This window comes from Salvelinus sp. IW2-2015, linkage group LG18 (genome assembly GCF_002910315.2).
Source record: "Salvelinus sp. IW2-2015 linkage group LG18, ASM291031v2, whole genome shotgun sequence".
Lineage (NCBI taxonomy): Eukaryota > Metazoa > Chordata > Actinopteri > Salmoniformes > Salmonidae > Salvelinus > Salvelinus sp. IW2-2015.
In genome coordinates, this window is record NC_036858.1 from 29,502,194 (window position 1) to 29,522,019 (window position 19,826).

A 19,826-nucleotide genomic window follows, 5' to 3' on the forward strand; every position below is an offset into this window, starting at 1 on the left:
TCAAGTGTCTTCCCATCCTTCTCTTGTTCCACTCTCACTATCCCTCTTTCCTCCTCCCTCTCGGAGTAGTCGACTCATTGGGGCTGTACACTGATAGAGTTAGAACGCCAGTCTGTCTGATGTCGCTCAAAAGCTCCCTCCGAGCCCATTCAGGGTAATCTGGTTAAAGCAGGAATACATTCTTCCCCTACTCTCTCTTTGTTCACTGAATTTCCCCCCGCTCCAGGTTTAGATTACATTTTTGCATCGATCTTAGACCCCCCCCAAAAAAGAGCAAATAAATCAGATAACGGGCAGTACTAAAAGCATTCTCCTAAAATCAATCAAAATATATGAATAACATAAGTTACTCAGCCTCCTCAGATGTTTTTGGGAGATTACCTTAGTTATGCTATTCCAGCAAACATAATCAGAAATGTACCATTTCAAGTATACCATTCAGTTATTTTGAGTCTTGGGTCCATGCTGTTGTTTGTTACAAAGAGGGGGTGGATGGCTCTAACTATTTTTATCATGAGGTTGGTTTCCAATTGATAAACTCGTCTTGAAAGACTGTGCCCCGCTCCCAACTACTAAACTCCAACAGATATCGCATTTTAGCATACTTGTGTGTATGAGTGTGTGTGCTTCTGTGTGAATGGGATACCCCACAGCCTATCAGCGTGCGGCAGCCGGCTGGCACCAGGTACAACTCTCGCGGGCTACGGCTAAATTCCACACCCCGGTGGCCGAGTGCTTAGACATGTCACGGGTCAACTTTGACAGACGACGTCTTGAAAGTGGAGCGATATTATATCTACAGCTTGTAGCACATTCCAGAAATGCAAACATGATGCACKGGAACGTACGGGACAGACACTAAAATAATGTATAGTCTCAACACTATAGTGTCTTATTCTAAAAATGGAATTGAATCTCCAGTTTGGGGTGGTGGAGCTTTTACTGCAGCCTGGTGGAGGTGAAAGAGGATCATCGTTTTCCCCCCCCCCCGCTGTTACATATTTTCACAACCTCATACACACAGCTCTGGCCCTGTAATTCATAAATGGTCTCAGAGTAGTAGTGCTGATCTTAGCTCAGCCCCCCCCCACCGTCCAGACAATCGCACTCATTATTATCTAAACAGCCAAAACTGATCCTGTACCAGCACTCCTACCCTGAGACACGTTGAGAATACAGACCCTGATCCCAAAACCAAAAGAAGTGAGGGTTTGATGACATCTTTATCTCCGGCAACATGCTAAATGACCTAAAATACAGCAACTAGGCTATGGTTATCCAATTACATAGGTGGACATAGACTTCCACATGCAGGATTAATTCATAGAATAAACCGTATTGAACAGTATTGATTTCTAGATTGAATGTAAGCGAGCATGTGTGTATGTGCGTGCGTGCAGGGGGCCTCCGCGGCTTGTGTTAAGGGGAGTAATAACCTCACAGATGGTGAGGGGCTGTTCCGGAGCAGGCTACGTGATGGAGAACAATCATTGAGTGCTTGATTGCTCATGGAGCACAAGGATGATCTGACAGGGGGAGGGGGACAAGTATGTATGCGGTGTGTGTATGTGTTAGTGCAAGTGTGTGTTATGTGAATGGGAGAAGGTTGTTTAAGTTTAACTCGGCCATTTCTACTCATTAACCGCTGACAAGGAAGTGGCTTGTATCAGATGCTGAGTGGATTGAATCAAATTTCATACGCTATGCCCAGGTTTTTAGCAATTTGATTCATCATGTCCCCATTAGGTGAACATCATTCGTATTCTTTCACAGCAAGCCTGTTCATTCACTCGGCAGGGAGACGATGATTCAATATTATATTATGGATAGATAGGTGCAAAAGTCACCGAGTGTAAAAGGACAATAAATCCAGACGTCACTTATGCAAAGCGATGTAAATGGGGTCCCTGATTAAGACACGGAGTAATTTAAAAACAGTGACTGGCAGGACCTTGACACACACACACACACACTCTCCACCGGTCCGGCTCCACACCCGCCACCAGAGCAGTTTATCAAGTAATTATTGTTTGATTACAGCATTTCATTATCTGCACTGATTGAGTCACGAGTGACAAAGGTCAAGCGCCATTATCGCGCCACCGCCAAAACATATTCCCACACAGGCCGGTGTGTGTGCTTGCCCTCCCTCTGCTCTGAAAAGGGCTAATTGCAAATGCATTTGTTTGAGGAAGAGGAGACGAGAAGGATCCCCCTCTCCATGGTCCACCAACTCCCACCGCGATGGAATATCAATGCAGTGCTCTTCACACACACAAGCAAGAACAGACACACACATACACGTGCCTGCAACCGCACACACAGATACACACGCACACGTGCACACCCACCCACCCACCTACCCAGGGGAGCAGTTTAGAAGCACATCCAATCATACTAAACAATTGATAACCATCAAACATATATTTGGCACAAACAAAGCCATTTGGCCCAAGAGGGTTGATTGAGTAATGTTAAGGCCCCATACCATTAATGGAGCAAAACATCAGCCTGTTTGTGCACTGCTGATTTACTCTGCTCTTCAGTGATGTGGTGCTTTAGTAAGGTTAGTAGTCCACTTCTTTTTACAACACATTCTTACCAATGGATAGAATGAGTCCTTCCAAAAAGTAATGATTTGTACACCGTTAACTGAATCCTGGATAACTAAGTGAATACCTACTGTGACTAAACACATGGTTAGAATGCGAGATGAAGGGTATGAGGGGTAGGCACACCATTTCATGGCCAATGATAGTGAAGGGCAGAGAGCCTGTCTCTTATACACATCTAGATGTGTATAAGAGACAGGCCAATGATAGTGAAGGGCAGAGAGTAGGCCCTTTATGGGGTAATAGACAGGGGTAGTAGCTAATATACAGGACAATAGATAGTTACAGGAAGGTACCAATACAGGTACCAATTAATGTGCAGGGTAATAAACTCAGCAAAAAAAGAAACGTCCTCTCACTGTCAACTGCGTGTATTTTCAGCAAACTTAACCAATGTAAATATTTGTATAAACATAAGATTCAACAACTGAGACATAAACTGAACAAGTTCAAGAGACACGTGACTAACATAAATTGAATAATGTGTCCCTGAACAAAAGGGGGGGGGAACTCAAGTAACAGTCAGTATCTGGTGTGGCCACCAGCTGCATTAAGCACTGCAGTGCATCTCCCTCCTCATGGACTGCACCAGATTTGCCAGTTCTTGCTGTGAGATGTTACCCCACTCTTCCACCAAGGCACCTGCAAGTTCCCGGACATTTCTGGGGGGAATGGCCCTAGMCCTCACCCTCCGATCCAACAGGTCCCAGACGTGCTCAATGGGATAGAGATCCTGGCTCTTCGCTGGCCATGGCAGAACACTGACATTCCTGTCTTACAGGAAATCACGCACAGAACGAGCAGTATAGCTGGTGGCATTGTCATGCTGGAGGGTCATGTCAGAATGAGCCTGCAGGAAGGGTACCACATGAGGGAGGAGGATGTCTTCCCTGTAACGCAYAGCTTCGAGATTGCCTGCAATGGCAACAAGCTCAGTCCGATGATGCTGTGACACACCGCCCCAGACCATGACGGACCCTCCACCTCCAAATCGCTCCAGAGTACAGGCCTTGGTGTAACGCTCATTCCTTCAACGATAAACGCAAATCCGACCATCACCCCTGGGGAGACAAAACCACGACTCGTCAGTGAAGAGCACTTTTTGCCAGTACTATCTGGTCCAGCGACGGTGGGTTTGTGCCCATAGGCAACGTTGTTGCCAGTGATGTCTGGTGAGGACCTGCCTTACAACAGGCCTACAAGCCCTCAGTCCAGCCTATTGCGTACAGTCTGAGCACTGATGGAGGGATTGTGCGTTTCTGGTGTAACTCGGGCAGTTGTTGTTGCCATCCTGTACCTGTCCCGCAGGTGTGATGTTTGGATGTACCAATYCTGTGCAGGTGTTGTTACATGTGTTCCGCCACTGCGACGATGATCAGCTGTCCATCCTGTCTCCCTGTAGCGCTGTCTTAGGCGTCTCACAGTACGAACATAGCAATTTATTGCCCCGGCCACATCTGCAGTCCTCATGCCTCCTTGCAGCATGCCTAAGGCACATTCACACAGATGAGCAGGAACCATGAGCATCTTTCTTTTAGTGTTTTTCAGAGTCAGTAGAAAGGCCTCTTTAGTGTCCTAAGTTTTCATGACTGGTACCTTAATTGCATACCGTCTGTAAGCTGTCAGTGTCTTAACCTCTCTGGGATAATCGAGACGCAAGCGTCCCACCTCAACTACAGCCAGTGTGCCAAATTCAAAACAACAGAAATCCCATAATTAAAATTCCTCAAACATACAAGTATTTTACACCATTTTAAAGTTAAACTTGTTGTAAATCCAGCCACAGTGTATGATTTCAAAAAGGCTTTACAACGACAGCACACCAAACGATTATGTTAGGCCAGTACCTAGTCACAGAAAAAAACAGCCATTTTTCCAGCCAAAGAGAGGAGTCACAAAAAGCAGAAATAGAGATAAAATGATTCACTAACCTTTGATGATCTTCATCAGATGACACTCATAGGACTTCATGTTACACAATACATGTATGTTTTGTTCGATAAAGTTCATATTTATATTCAAAAATCTCAGTTTACATTGGCGCGTTATGTTCAGTAGTTCCAAAATATCCGGTGATTTTGCAGAGAGCCACATCAATTTACAGAAATACTCATCATAAACATTGCTAAAAGATACAAGTGTTATGCATGGAATTTTAGATCCACTTCTCCTTAATGCAACCGCTGTGTCAGATTTCAAAAAAGCTTTACCRAAAAAGCACACCATGCAATAATCTGAGTACAGCACTCAGACAACAAAACAAGCTTACAGATATCCGCCATGTTGTGGAGTCAACAGAAGTCAGAAATAGCATTATACATATTCACTTAACTTTGATGATCTTCATCAGAATGCACTCCCAGGAATCCCAGTTCCATAATAAATGTTTGATTTGTTCGATAAAGTCCATMATTTATGTCCAAATACCTTATTTTTGTTTGCACGTTTAGTACACAATCCAAACTCACGAGGCGCGGGCAAGTCCAGGCGAAAGTTCAGACAAAAAGTCATATTACAGTTCGTAGAAACATTTTAAACGAAGTATAGAATTAATCTTTAGGATGTTTTTAACATAAATCTTCAATAATGTTTCAACCGGAGAATTCCTTTATCTGTAGAAATGCGATGGAACGCAGGTCGCTCTCACGTGAGCTCGCGTGATCAGCTCATGCCACTCTGGCAGACCTCTGACTCAATCAGCTCCCATYCCCCCCTCCTTCACAGTAGAAGCATCAAACAAGGTTCTAAAGACTGTTGACATTAGTGGAAGCCTTAGGAAGTGCAATATGACCAAATTTCCACTGTATCTTGGATAGGCAAAGAGTTGAAAAACCACAAACCTCAGATTTCCCACTTCCTGGTTGGATTTTTTCTCAGGTTTTTGCCTGCCATATTAGTTCTGTTATACTCACAGACATCATTCAAACAGTTTTAGAAACTTCAGAGTGTTTTCTATCAAAATATACTAATTATATGCATATTCTAGCTTTTAGGACTGAGTATCAGGCAGTTTACTCTGGGCACCGTTTTATCCAAGCTACTCAATACTGCCCCCCTGTCCCAAAGAAGTTAACGACAGTTCCACAGGTGCATGTTCATGGATTGTTTATGGCTCATTGAACAAGCATGGGAAACAGTGTTTAAACCCTTTACAATGAAGATCTGTGAAGTTATTTGGATTTTTACGAATTATCTTTGAAAGACAGGGACCTGAAAAAGGGACCTGAAAAAGGGGCGTTTTTTGCTGAGTTTAGATAGTTACAGGTAGGTACCAATACAGATACCAATTCTTGTCCAGGATAATAGATGGTTTCAGCTCTGGAAGACCTCAATCGTTTTAATTGGTGTTGATTGTGCCTTGTACCATACCAATATGGAAGAAACGCACAAGTACGATAATATACAAGTATTTTCCTAAATAACAGGAGTGACTTGAGTTGAATAGGTATGGTTCATTTAGACATTGATTCACAAGGAAACACAGAGGATTCCATACCTGGGAGGAAAGGATATCTCCAGCTCGTGCAGCCGTTCCTTGAAACAGGACAGCTCACTGTCAAACTGTAAAAACTGTGAAGAGAGAGAGGGGAGGAGTSGGATGAAAGGAGGAAGAAAGAGATACAGTGCACACAGGAAGTATTCACACCCCTTGWCTTTTTCAAAACTTTGTTGTGTTACAGCCTGAATTTAAAATTTTAATTTTGTGTCACTGGCCTATACACGCCATAATGTCAGCATTTTATGTTTATTTTTTTTATACTAATTAATAAAAAACGAAAAGCTGAAATGTCTTGACTCAATAAGTATTCAACCCCTTTGTTATGGCAGGCCTAAACAGGTTCAGGAGTAAAAATGTGCTTTAAAAGTCATATGTTGCATGGACTCACTCTGTGTGCAATAGTGCTTAACATAGTTTTTGAATGACTACCTCATCTCTGTACCATACACATACAATTATCTGTAAGGTCCCTCAGTCGAGTAGGGAATTTCAAACACAGATTCAACCACAAAGACTAGGAAGGTTTTTCCAATGCCTCGCAAAGAAGGGCACCTATTGGTAGATGGGTATAAAATGTAAAAAAGCAGACCGTGAATATCCCTTTGAGCATGGTGAAGTTATTAATTACACTTTGGATGGTGTATCAATACACCCAGTCACTACAAAGATACAGGTGTTCTTCCTAACTCAGTTGCCGGAGAGGAAGGAAACCGCTCAGGGATTTCACCATGAGGCCAATAGTGACTTTAAAAACGTTTATTGGCTCTGATAGGAGAAAACTGAGGATGGATGAACAACCTTGTAGTTACTCCACAAGGCACTAAAAGTAAAACTGCCAAAGATGTGGCAAAGGAATTAACTTTCTGTCCTGAATACAAAGTGTTATATTTGGGGCAAATCCAATACAACACATTACTGAGTACCACTATCCCATATTTTCAAGCATAGTGGTGGCTGAATCATGTTATGGGTATGCATGTAAGGACTGGGGAGTTTTTCAGGATAAAAAATAAATAGAATGGAGCTAAGCACAGACACTGGGATATGAATTCAACTTTCAGCAGGACAATAACCTAAAAGGCCAAATCTACACTTGAGTTGCTTACCAAGAAGACAGTCAATGTTCCTGAGTGGCTGAGTTACAAGTTTTGACTTGAAAACATGGTTGCCTAACAATGATCAACAACCAATTTAACAGACTTTGAAGAATTTAAAAAAGAATAAATGGGCAAATATTGTACAATCCAGGTGTGCAAAGCTCTTAGAGACTTAACCAGAAAGACTCACAGCTGTAATCGCTGCCAAAGGTGACTAACATGTATTGACTACTTGTGAATACTTATGTAAATTAGATTTCTGTATATCATTTTCAATGCATTTGCAAACATTTCTAAAAACATGTTTTCACTTTGTCATGATGGGGTATTGTGTATTGTGAAAAACCCCAAATGTAATCAATATTTTTTTATTCAGGTTATAACAAAATGTGGAATAAGTCAAGGGGTATGAATAATTTATTTATAACTACAGTGCCTTCAGAAAGGGTTAAAAAAAATGTATTACAGAAAGTAATATCCTCTGCGTCAGTCATCACTCACTGAGTGAATAACTATGAGTGTGTGAGTGTGTGGCTCCTGCATGCTTCCTTTCTCTTCTTTTTTGACGTGTGGATTTGTGCCTTTACCACCATACTGTATAAGTGTCATGAACAGTGTGGTGGTACATAAAGGCATGTGTGTGATAACAGTTGACCAGTGTTGATGTGTGTGTCCCTGGCCTGGCTATTCCAGAACAATACCTGTCCTGTCCTGTCCTACCACAGCCCCCAGTCTGCTGCTGATGGTGGAGGTCTGTCTCTCTAAGCGGACAGTGGATCCAAACAGTCTTCATCAATCATGTCCCCTCCCCCAGCTGCACAACCTCTGACTGCACCAGCACCGACTTACAATCCCCACTCCATCTCCCCCTCTTTCCAAATCCCATAAATCATTAGTGAGAAGTGCAATTAGCAGCTCCTTATACACACTAATTATCTGGGAGATCAGCAGGTAGCAGGGGCACCTGCATTGCTGACTCCCTGAGCGACGGACAGATATCCGGTAACCCCTGTGATAGTGGGCTCTATTTTAACAATGCAATGGTAAATGCAATGGTAAATCTAAGCAATGACAGTAGCGCTGTAGGTCCGGAGGTGTATCAGAGATATTTTTGCTATTTTCACAATTTCTATTATGAACGCAATAGCTGATGTTAGTGCGAAAGGGCTGGGTTTTGATGAATAAACAAGTTGTAGGTGTAACGAGGGCKTGGCCACTCAGTGGCCAATCAAGGCGTTCCATGGCTTAATACTGCATGCGTTTGTCTCAAGTTCTGTAGGTTATTGACAGTCTTTGCATTGTCATCAACTCCAATTCGTCTGGGCAGCRGTCCGCCCATTAAGACGTTAGGGGCGGCACCCCACTTGTAATTGGTAAAAAAAGAAGAAACACTTGTGATTGGTCAAAMCATTATTTTAAAAATATAATTCATGTATTATGTTTTAAATGCTCATAGAAGTGAGGTAAATGTGTATGTTTTCCTGTTTTAAAAATATATTGTTACTACTCTGCACTTCAGTGACTGCCAGCAGCAGCTCTGCCTCCACGGGGGCATAGGCCGTGTGAACATTGCTTGGATTGTTTTGCCAGATATACTATGAGGGGGGAACTGCTCCAATGAAAATCGTAGGATTTGAAAGCATTAATTATAACAGCACAAAGTAAATGGACCGTCCTGGGCCGCTCAAATGTGTGTTCAGTCAGAACTTCTGGGTCTGCTCTATTCTCCCTCCCAATATGTTTCTCGCGCTAGATGGCTTACTTCCGCACGTGCGACTAGATCTGCTCTATCAGGTACAGATGGCGCTAAAGCAAAAAGCTAATTGTAATTAACTTGTAAAAAATTATCATAACAGTCATGGGAGCCWGGGACCTGATAAACCAGACATCAACATCCAACAAGAGTTGAAGGACAGAGGGATACAATAGCTAGAACCTTCTCATCGTGGATCTGGTAGGACAAAAAAGCATGACAGCGGCTTATTGTTTCCCCCCATATTGTTCATCAGGTTCTACTGTAGGTGACAGACATGTTGTGTGGACCAAAACAGCATAAAAAAGGGTGCATCACAAAGCATGATAAAATTCTCTAGCCAGCAACAGTAATTTTGAGAAACAGTTTGGTCGATTTTTGGGTCAAATCAAACAGTTTTCTACCTTTGACAAGCTTGCTAGCTCCCATGCCAGTTTCACGTCTTTCTAAACTAATATCTGACTAACTTGGAAATATGAAGTTAATTCAGAACTAAAGTTAACTGACTAGCGCACCATACTTTGTAACATTATGTTAGCTAGCTATCCCCAGTTAGATAATGTGTTTTCACTTATTGCATTTGCATGCGTGTTGCGTTCTCCCTGGTGCACTCGTTCGTTCGAGAGTGGCTGCTCATTCTAAATAGTATAATCGAATCTGTTCAAAACARTGGCAGCTTGTGCAGAAGTGGTCATTCAGTTTTTTCAGTGGTGGAAAAAGTATTTAATTGTTATACTTGAGTAAAAGTAAAAATACCTTAATAGAAAATGACTCAAGTAAAAGGTGAACGTCACCCAGTAAAAYACTACTTCAGTAAAAGTCTAAAAGTATCTGGTTTAAAACATAGTAGTACTTTTTAATCCCATAGTTCAAAGTAATTTTACTTAAGTACTTAGATATGTAAAATTTAAATAGTTTTTATATGCTGTTATTCTGATGCACAGATCGCTTTATACTGTGCCTTCAGAAAGTATTCACACCCTTTTCCCACATTTTTTTAGCTACATGGTGGGATTAAAATAGATTTGTCATTTTTTGTCAACGATCTAAACCAAATACTGTAATGTCAAAGTGTGGAAAAAATTCTAACATTTGTAAAAAAATAAAATAAAATAAATTTAAAAAAATTAAGTAAAACACTATATCTTGCTAGACAGCCATTTTCATTGCTAGACAGCCATTTTCAAGTTTTGCCATAGATTTTCAAGCTGATTAATGTCAAAACTGTAACTAGGTACTCAGGAACATGGTAAGCAACTCCAGTGTAAATTTGGCCTTGTGTTTTAGGTTATTGGGGCGGCAGGTAGCCTAGTGGTTAGAGCGTTGAACTAGTAACCGAAAGGTTGCAAGATCAAATCCCCGAGCTGACAAGGCAAAAATCTGTCGTTCTGCCCCTGAACAAGGCAGAACGACAGAGGCAGAACGACAGAACCCACTGAACCCACTTCCTAGGCCGTCATTGAAAATAAGAATTTGTTCTTAACTGACTTGCCTAGTTAAATAAAGGTAAAAATAAAATAAAAATTGTCCTGCTGAAAGGTGGATGTCTCCCAGTGTCTGTTGGAAAGCAGAGGTTTTCCTCTAGGATTTTGCTTTCAATCCCCAAAAACTCCTCAGTCTTTGCGATGACAAGCATACCCATAACATGATGGGTATGCTTGAAAATATGCAGTGATGTGCTGTGTTGGATTTGCCCCAAACATAACGCTTTGATTTCAGGACATAAAGTTAATTTCTTTGCAACATTTTTTTCAGTATTACTTTAGGGCCTTACTGCAAACAGGATGCATTTGCTTGGTTCCTCTCTAGGTTTGTTGCAGGGTTCCTGCCTTTCTAAGGAGTTTTTCCCTAGCCACCGTGCTTCGACATCTGCATTAATTGCCGTTTTAGGTTGAGTTTCTGTGTAAGCACTTTGTGACATCTGCCGATGTAAAAAGGGCTTCATAAATACATTTGATTTGATGCATGTTCTGGAATATTTTTTATTCTGTACAGGCTTCCTTCTTTTCACTCTGTCATTTAGGTCAGTATTGTGGAGTAACTACAATGTTGTTGATTCATCCTCAGTTTTCATAATTTCACAGCCATTAAACTCTTTTTTTTAAAGTCACCATGGTGAAATCCCTGAGCAACTAGAGTTAGGAAGGACGCCTGTATCTTTGGGACGCTTGTATCTTTATAGTGACTGGGTGTATTGATACACCATCCAAAGTGTAATTAATAACTTCACCATGCTCAAAGGKTGAAGACGAAAAACAAGCAGTTGTTACAGGAAAATAACTTAAACGTTTCTAAATACGAGTGTCACCGGATTACCTCATCTCACATTCCATGATGGGCATATAGCCTACGTGATCTTTTAGGCTTTGGTTTAAGATTTATTTCAAAGTGGTCTCACGAGCCAAACCCTTTATAGATAGTCTTGACTACTTGGCGAATGCATTGGGTGTGACAAAAAACAACAACCTTAAATCGAGAGGAGGGGAGGTTAATCAAATGAAACGGGGGGGGGGGGGGGGAACAGATTTACGTTTCTAAATACGAAATTTACTAGCACAAAAAGCACACATCTCTTGTTCCATGTGCAAATGGGCACTGTTCGTCATGGCTGGATAGGCTGCACTTTCGCTGTCAAATTCCATGCCATAACCAACCATATTACCGCTAACACCAGCACCAATCCTGCAACTAGGGTTGGAAAACAGAAAAGCGGCGGCTTTAACAGGTCGAAATTGCAAACGAGCATGCGTTTGACAATTGCGCTGGCTTAACGCCAGCCAAAAATAGAGCTCAGTGTCTGATGAGTTCCTATACACTGCCTGTGTAAGGCTGTCAGTACATTTAAAGCTAGTTCAAACAATAATGACATTACATTGCTGTACGACATGTAAAAATGGAGTGAATGGAATGTAATCGCCACCTAGATGATAATGTCCTCTCCACCTACATGATAATGTACTCTCCATCTAGGTGAAATGACAACAGCAATAATATTTAGAGGAGACATCTAACCAAGCGGAGGCCAAGACAGGCAGAAGAGGAGCGTTAACCACATCAGTGGAGTACAATAACAGCCATCAATCCACAAACCCAACACGTTTGTAAACCAGATTAAAACTTTATTGGCATTTTTACATGCATGTGGGATAAATGTACATGCGTGTGTGTATGCCTGGAGCCTGTGCAAGTGTGTATGAGCGACTGCTTGTGGTTAAGCGCGAGTAGCCTACTCCATACTTTATGCATGCTTATGTGTAAAGTGTGAGCATCTGTGTGTTTCTGTGTGTGTGTGCGTGTGTGTGTGTGTGTGTGTATGTGTGTGTGCGTGCGCCAGTGGTGTAGAACAGTGGCCATTACTTTCCAGGCAGTGGGGCCCTCAGACAGAGTCTCTGTGGTTCAGGAGGGCAGATGTGCGGCATTCATCAAACTCACAGAGACAGGGTCACAGGAGAGCTCACACACTGAATGAGGAATAGAGCCCAGAGGATACGCTTCACTGTGCACCACCACCACCACCGTCCTCCCAATGACACGCATTGCTCCAAGGGTGTGTGTGTGTGCAGAGAGACCTTGTGTGGAAGAGTGTGCCAGCATATAAGTTTATAGAGGTGCAGTACGTAATTGTCCCTGTGTGCGTTATAGTGCCTCAGATCTTTGTTATTCTTACCCTAATAGAGTACCTGTGTATGTGTACACTGGTCTGTTTCTGTGAGTGTGTGTGGACAGGTGTTCTTGTCTCCATGGAGAGTTAGTGCAGCCGAGACGAGAAGTGACACCTTTAAAAGGCAGCAGATGAGCAATGTTGGGGGTGATGAAGCACATTGTGTTTCCATGATGTGTGTGTATGTGTGCACAGAGCTTTTAAGTGAATGTTGAGTAATTCATTTAGGTTGACTGGAAAACCCAAGGGCTGAAATTTCACACTACATTTCATCCCGGGTCAATTAAGCATAATGATTTGCTGGTCTGGTAGGTCAGCAGTAAAAAAAATCCCAGTTTATATTGGTTCAAGGCCTCGTTGCATTATAAAGCTGGCCCAGTAGTTTGTCAGACCGAAATGACCTTGGAGTTGTTGGAGAGGGCTGCTAGCCAATACGGCTCGGGCAATATCGTAGACAAGGAGAAAGATGAGGAAATGCAGGGTCCAGATTTCTTGCTTCTCCTCGATGAGCAACACACACCTAAATCACGCTAGCTGTGATTGTTATAAGAGGGCGAAGTTGCAGGAACAGAGGGAAATAAAGGTCTCTGGGCTGACTGTCCCTCCAACCCGGYCAGTGGTTGTCCAAGCTCATAATTGTGCTTTGATTTACACCGTGTCAAACTATCCCTCTGACAACACCTGCTGCCATTAAAAGCCATCAGTACACACAGAGGTGAAAGGTCATTTAATTTTATTTTTACGGCACACATTTGGCTTATATTGCCAGGCCATATTTTTTCTTCGTTTTATGAAATCTTCATTACTTGGTGTGGAATCAATAAACTGTCGCTGATAGGGAATGGTCGAGCGCCTTGAGAGGGTCAACCTAAACAGCCAGCCGGCTAGAGGCTACAGTCCTATTATGCTCTCTCTTATCATAGTTAAGGTTATATCAATTGCATAATACCTTAAAACCTCTAGGGGGATTGTTAATTCATTTATTTACTTACACTATATACACTAAAGTATGTGGACACCCCTTCAAATTARTGGATTCGGCTATTCGGTGTATAAAATCGAGCACACATCCATTCAATCTCCATAGACAAACATTGTCAGTAGAATGGCCTTACTGAAGAGCTTAGTGACTTTCAACGTGGCACCGTCATAGGATGCCACCTTTTCAACAAGTCAGTTCGCCAAATTTCSGCACTGCTAGAGCTGCCCCGGTCAACTGKTAAGTGCTGTTACTGTGAAGTGGAAACGTCTAAGGCTCAGCCGCGAAGTGGTAGGCCACACAAGCTCACAGAACGGGACCGCCGAGTTCTGAAGTACGTAAAAATCATCTGTCCTTGGTTGCAACACTCACTACCAAGTTCCAAACTGCCTCTGGAAGCAACGTCAGCACAAGAACTGTTCTTCAGGAGCTTCATGAAATGGGTTTCCATGGCCCGAGCAGCCGCGCACAAGCCTACGATCAMCATGCGCAATGACAAGCGTCGGCTGAAGTGGTGTAAAGCTCACCGCCATTGGACTCTGGAGCAGTGGAAACGCGTTCTCTCGAGTGATGAATCACGCTTCACCATCTGGCAGTCCAACGTACGAATCTGGGTTTGGCGGATGTCAGGAGAAAGCTACCTGCCCAAATGCATAGTGCCAACTGTAAAGTTTTGTGGAGAAGGAATAATGGTCTGGGGCTGTTTTTCATGGTTCGGGCCAGATGACAGCATACAATGACATTTTAGACGATTCTGCGCTTCCAACTGTGGCAACAGTTTGGGGAAGGCCCTTTCCTGTTCCAGCCTGACAATGCCCCCGTGCAAAAAGCGAGGTCCAAACAGAAATGGTTTGTCGAGATCGGTGTGGAAGAACTTGACTGGCATGCAGAGCCCTGACCTCAACCACATCGTACACCTTCGGGATTAATTGGAACACCGACTGTGAGCCAGGCCTAATCGCCCAACATCCGTGCTCAACCTCATTAATGCTCTTGTGGCTAAATGGAAGCAAGTCCCTGCAGCAATATTCCAACATCTAGTGGAAACAGAAGAGTAGAGGCTGTTATAGCAGCAAAGGCGGAACCAACTCCATCTTAATGCCCATGATTTTGGAATGAGATGTTCGACGAGCAGGTGTCCACATACTTTTGTGTGTATTGTGTGTATTCCCASACCTGTGTCAAGGGCAAAAAACACAAAAGTGCCTTTTCCTATAATCCACATTTTGCTCGTTTGCAGACCAAAACATTGACTGGGAGACATTTATAGGACAAGCCATACATGGACATCAACATACAGTACAGTATGTACATACAGTAATATATATGCTGTATACCTCATGATCAGACTGAGGAACTGATCAATACTAGTAAAAGCACAATGAGCCTTTCAGTGTAGCARGGCATTCAGGTATAAGAGACAGCACAGGAGCCCATTCTCCCTGGCCTTCCATGTTTATCTTCCCAGCTAAGGTCACACATTATTTAGCATTCTGCTGTATTACCACTTAAGGAAACTGACAGGTAAAATATGAAAGAAGTTTAGCCGGGAAGGTGATTGATCTTTATTTATATATTTATTTAGTTCATTTGGAAACTCTTGCGGCTTGAGTAATGTCGCGAGTACGCAGGGAGCATGACAAGGAAGAGCGGCCCTGACAGAAAAGTTCATCACTCGCAACAGGACTCCAAAAWCACCCCCCTCTTTCCCCCGGACGTCAGCTGATACCACAACTGATAAAGTTAGAATAAAAAGATACTGAAACAAAATCAATGATGGAGAGGGGAGGGAGGCGACCTGATGGAGGATGCGCTACTGGATAGATAGGAGGTAGAGGGGGGCACACGTCTCCACAGAATCCGTGTCCACGGGGACATATATCCCCCCACCGCCCGCCCCCTTCACCTCCGCCCCTCCGTTGAGGAGCAAGCCCCTGTGCCGCTCGACGCCACCACTCCCGGAAAATGTAATCTTCCCAAATACTCATCAGGGCTCTCCATCGTCCCGGCCTGACAGCGTTCGGGATAATTAATTATACAATTTCGATGGGAATATTGATTAAACAATCCTATTAATCATAGCAAAAGTCAATAGGCATGGACACATTCAATCATGTCCCGACCAATGATTACTCCTCAAAATACAATAATTATTTTTGAGAGCTGCCTCGAATTACATTTCTGTCAAGCTGGTACAAGTCTAGTAGTTGATGAAAGATGCAATGGATTTTTTTCCCTCCTCCGAGGGTTGCAGGGGGGAACATTTATCCTTTTGGAAAGGTAGTTTGTTTTATAAGGATCATAACACGGTGTGTTTAACTAGACCATGACCATCAGATTATCTCTGATCCCCCATTACGCCGTTTATCTTGCTGGGCTCTGCACAGGAGAGGGAAAGAAGGAAGTGGGGGCCTCCTGAGGCCCAACACACACACCACATAAACACACACACCAATACTAAAAGAGACACAGACATACAGYCCCACATACACTTACAGTATATACACACAGACAGACACTACTTGAAGAGTCATATGTGTCACATTAATGTTTTTTTTTTTTTTCTTAGTTTACATTTTGCTTACTTAGCTAATACAGCTAATTTAGCATACTCAACAACCCGACTCAAACAAAGACAAATGCTATGTATGTTAGCTAGCTGGATAAGGCTATCCAACACCGCAACTCTTCCAAGTCAAGTTAAGCCTTTGGTTTTATTAATTTATTGCCACCGGGGCCCACCGGTGTAACTGTTAAACTGCTTGCTGTACACTACTACGTGATGTACACATGGTTTGGATTGTGGGTTTACTAATGCGTTATTTCTAGTATGTTGACTATAACGTGAATATCTTGACAACGATGTAGGCTGTGTAGGGGTTAGCGGTTATGGTATGAAAGTTTTATTTGGAGGGGTCTTTGCACCTGGTAACAGACAGATGTTGTGTTCTGCACTGAAGTCCACAAGTGAAGAAAAAGGTGAGAGGAGGAGAACGTGTAGATGCGAGAAGGAATTATATAATGAGCAAAGTGATGTTGTATGTGGCTGCTGTGAAAGTGAACTGTGTGTGCGGGTGATCAGGGGTGTATTCATTCCACCAATTCTGTTACAAAAACGGAAGTAAACCAAATTGTGAGAGACCTACCTGAATTTGTCCAAAATAAACTCTTGTCTTACAATAAAAACTGTTCTTAATAATAGAAACTGTTTGGACTAATGATTACACACCCCGGGTAAGGCGATATTGAATTTGGCACTGTCTGTCACCTTGATTGGTTAGAGCGTTGGGCCAGTAACCGAAAGGTTGCTGGATCGAATCCCCGAGCTGACAAGGTAAAAATCTGTCATTCTGCCCCTGAGCAAGGCAGTTAACCCATTGTTCCCCGGGCGCCGAAGATGTRGATGTCGATTATGGCAGCCCCCCGCACCTCTCTGATTCAGAGGGGTTGGGTGAAATGCAGAAGACACATTTCAGTTGAAGTYATTCAGTTGTACAACTGACTAGGTGTCCGCCTTTCCCCGATTACGCCAATTTGTCTCTTGACCTGTGCAACAACTGGGGTTGAATGGTGGGAAAGGAGATTTACCGCCCAAAACCACTCCCTTTTCCCAGGATAAATAACCGAGAAACCGGTAAATTATAATMAATTATTTATATGAACAGCATGGAGTAAAATTGAATGCGATGTCTAAATCTAGCTTATCTACGACCTCTGCATGATGAATCATCAACACTCAGGGTGGGGACAGACAGTCCATCTCAGTAYGGAGCGCAGTTCACAATGCATGTAGACCTTTCATCTCATCATGGTAACTTTTTTTCTTGTGACAGGTAGACCTGCATTTGCTGCAGCATAGCCTATGCTATAGTAATATAAAGACAGAATGCGCATCTAATTTACCCATCTCCATCTGGCTTTCGGGGATCTCCTTATTTTTTTTATTGCACAGATTATTATTTTTCTAATTGCAGCTGCAGAGTTTTAAAACCTATCACTCAAATATTGCTGCTTTAAATCAGTGTAGGCGTTCTCTCTCAAATTGGCATCCTGTTTCCATTGATCCTCCTTGAGATGTTTCTACAACTAGATTGGAGTCCACCTGTGGTCAATTCAATTGATTGGACATGATTCAGAAAAGCTTACACCTGTCTATATAAGGTCCCACAGTTGACAGTGCATGTCAGAGCAAAAACAAGCCTTGAGGTCAAAGGAATTGTCCGTAGAGCTCAGAGACAGGATTGTGTCGAGGCACAGATCTGGGAAGGGTAGCAAAACATTTCTGCAACATTGAAGGTCCACGAGAACACAGTGACCTCCATCATTCTTAAATGGAAGTTAGGAACCACCAAGACTCTTTCTAGAGCTGGCCGCCYGGCCAAACTGAGCAATCGGGGGAGAAGGGCCTTGGTCAGGGAGGTGACCAAGAACCTGATGGTCACTCTGACAGAACTCTAGAGTTCCTCTGTGGAGATAGGATAAACTTCCAGAAGGACAACCGTCTCTGCAGCACTCCACCAAATCAGGCCTTTATGGTAGATTGGCCAGACGGAAGCCACTCCTCAGTAAAAGGCAAATGACAGCCCACTTGGAGTTTCCCAAACAACTCTCAAACAATGAGAAACAAGATTCTCTGGTCTGATGAAACCAAGATTGAACTCTTATTTTGTATTTTACTTTTATCCCTTTYTCTCCCCAATTTCCCAGCATCCAATTGGTAGTTACAGTCTTGTCTCATCGCTGCAACTCCCGTACGAACTCGGGAGAGGCAAAGGTTGCGAGTCGTGCGTCCTCCGAAACACAACACAGCCAAGGGTTTAATATTTTCCCGATATTTTACAAATGTTCCATACCGAGAGTATATCAGTTCTCACACGGGTAACCCGGTATTTCCCGCCAAAACCAGATGTGTTATTCTAAAGCATATAAATATGCCTATGTCTGGATTTTATTCGAGATTTGATCGAAAAGTCTGATGATASCAGAGCCTGATGAGCCATATATTAAATACATTTAATGAGCCCAAGCCCAAAAAAGCCCAAATGATTGTGCCGTTAYCCAATAAATGATATAGGTTACTGCACATTACGCACAACAGAAAAACATAAAAGGCCATAGATGTAGCTAGCTGCAGTATATGCTGTCTTGGGTAAATACATTTAACTAGCTCCAGTAGGCTAATCTTTTTGGGTGTGAACTGTATAACTATTGTATTGTACTGTATTTTGTGGACTGGAAAATACGCACATCGTTCAAACCATGATAAATGTGGAAAAAGTCAAGGGGTCTGAATACTTCACGAATGCAATGTATGTCCAATTGCATGAACATACAGTGGCAAGRAAAAGTATGTGAACCCTTTGGAAGTATCTGGATTTCTGCATAAATTGGTCATAAAATTAGATCTGATCTTCATCTAAGTCACAACAGACAAACACAGTGTGCTTAAACTAATAAGAAAAATACAATGATTTGTGTGTTGGCTATATCAAATACATTATTTAAACATTCMCAGTGTAGRTTGGAAAAAGTATGTGAATCCCTAGGCTATTGWCTTCTCCAAAAGCTAATTGGAGTCAGGTATCAGMTAACCTGGAGTACAATCATTGAGACAAGATTGGAGATGTTGGTTTGTGAGTATAAAAAACACTCACAAAATTCGAGTTTGCTATTCACAAGAAGCGTTGCCTGATGTGAACCATGCCTCGAACAAAAGAGATCTCGGGAAGACCCAAGATTAAGAATTGTTGACTTGCATAAAGCTGGAAAGGTTTGGAAAAGTATGTCTAAAAGCCTTGATGTTCATCAGTCTACGGTATGACAAATTGTTTATAAATGGAGAAAGTCCAGCACTGTTGCTACTCTCCCTAGGAGTGGCCGTCCTGCAAAGATGACTGCAAGATCACAGCGCAGAATGCTCAATGAGGTTAAGAAGATTCCTAGAGTGTCAACTAAAGATTTACAGAAATCTCTGGAACATGCTAACATCTCTGTTGACGAGTCTATGACACGTAAAACACTAAACAAGAATGGGGTTCATGGGAGGACACCACGGAAGAAGCCACTGAAGAAGCCACTGCTGTCCAAAAAAACATTGCTGCACGTCTGAAGTTTGCAAAAGTGCARCTGGATGTTCCACAGTACTACTGGCCAAATATTCTGTGGACAGATTAAATTAAAGTTGAGTTGTTTGGAAACAACACACAACACTATGTGTGGAGAGAC

At 42.6% G+C, this 19,826-nt stretch overlaps 1 protein-coding gene across 2 annotated transcripts in view; it reads right to left on the reverse strand.

Moving 5' to 3' along the window:
- The window catches only part of LOC111977840 (inositol polyphosphate-5-phosphatase A), a 197,877-nt gene that overhangs the window by 9,063 nt on the left and 168,988 nt on the right, over positions 1-19,826 (reverse strand). For both annotated transcript variants that reach the window (XM_024007560.2, XM_024007561.2), the window contains exon 12: positions 6,109-6,182. In XM_024007560.2, the coding sequence (XP_023863328.1) occupies positions 6,109-6,182 (74 nt within the window). The remainder of the gene's footprint in view (positions 1-6,108; positions 6,183-19,826) is intronic.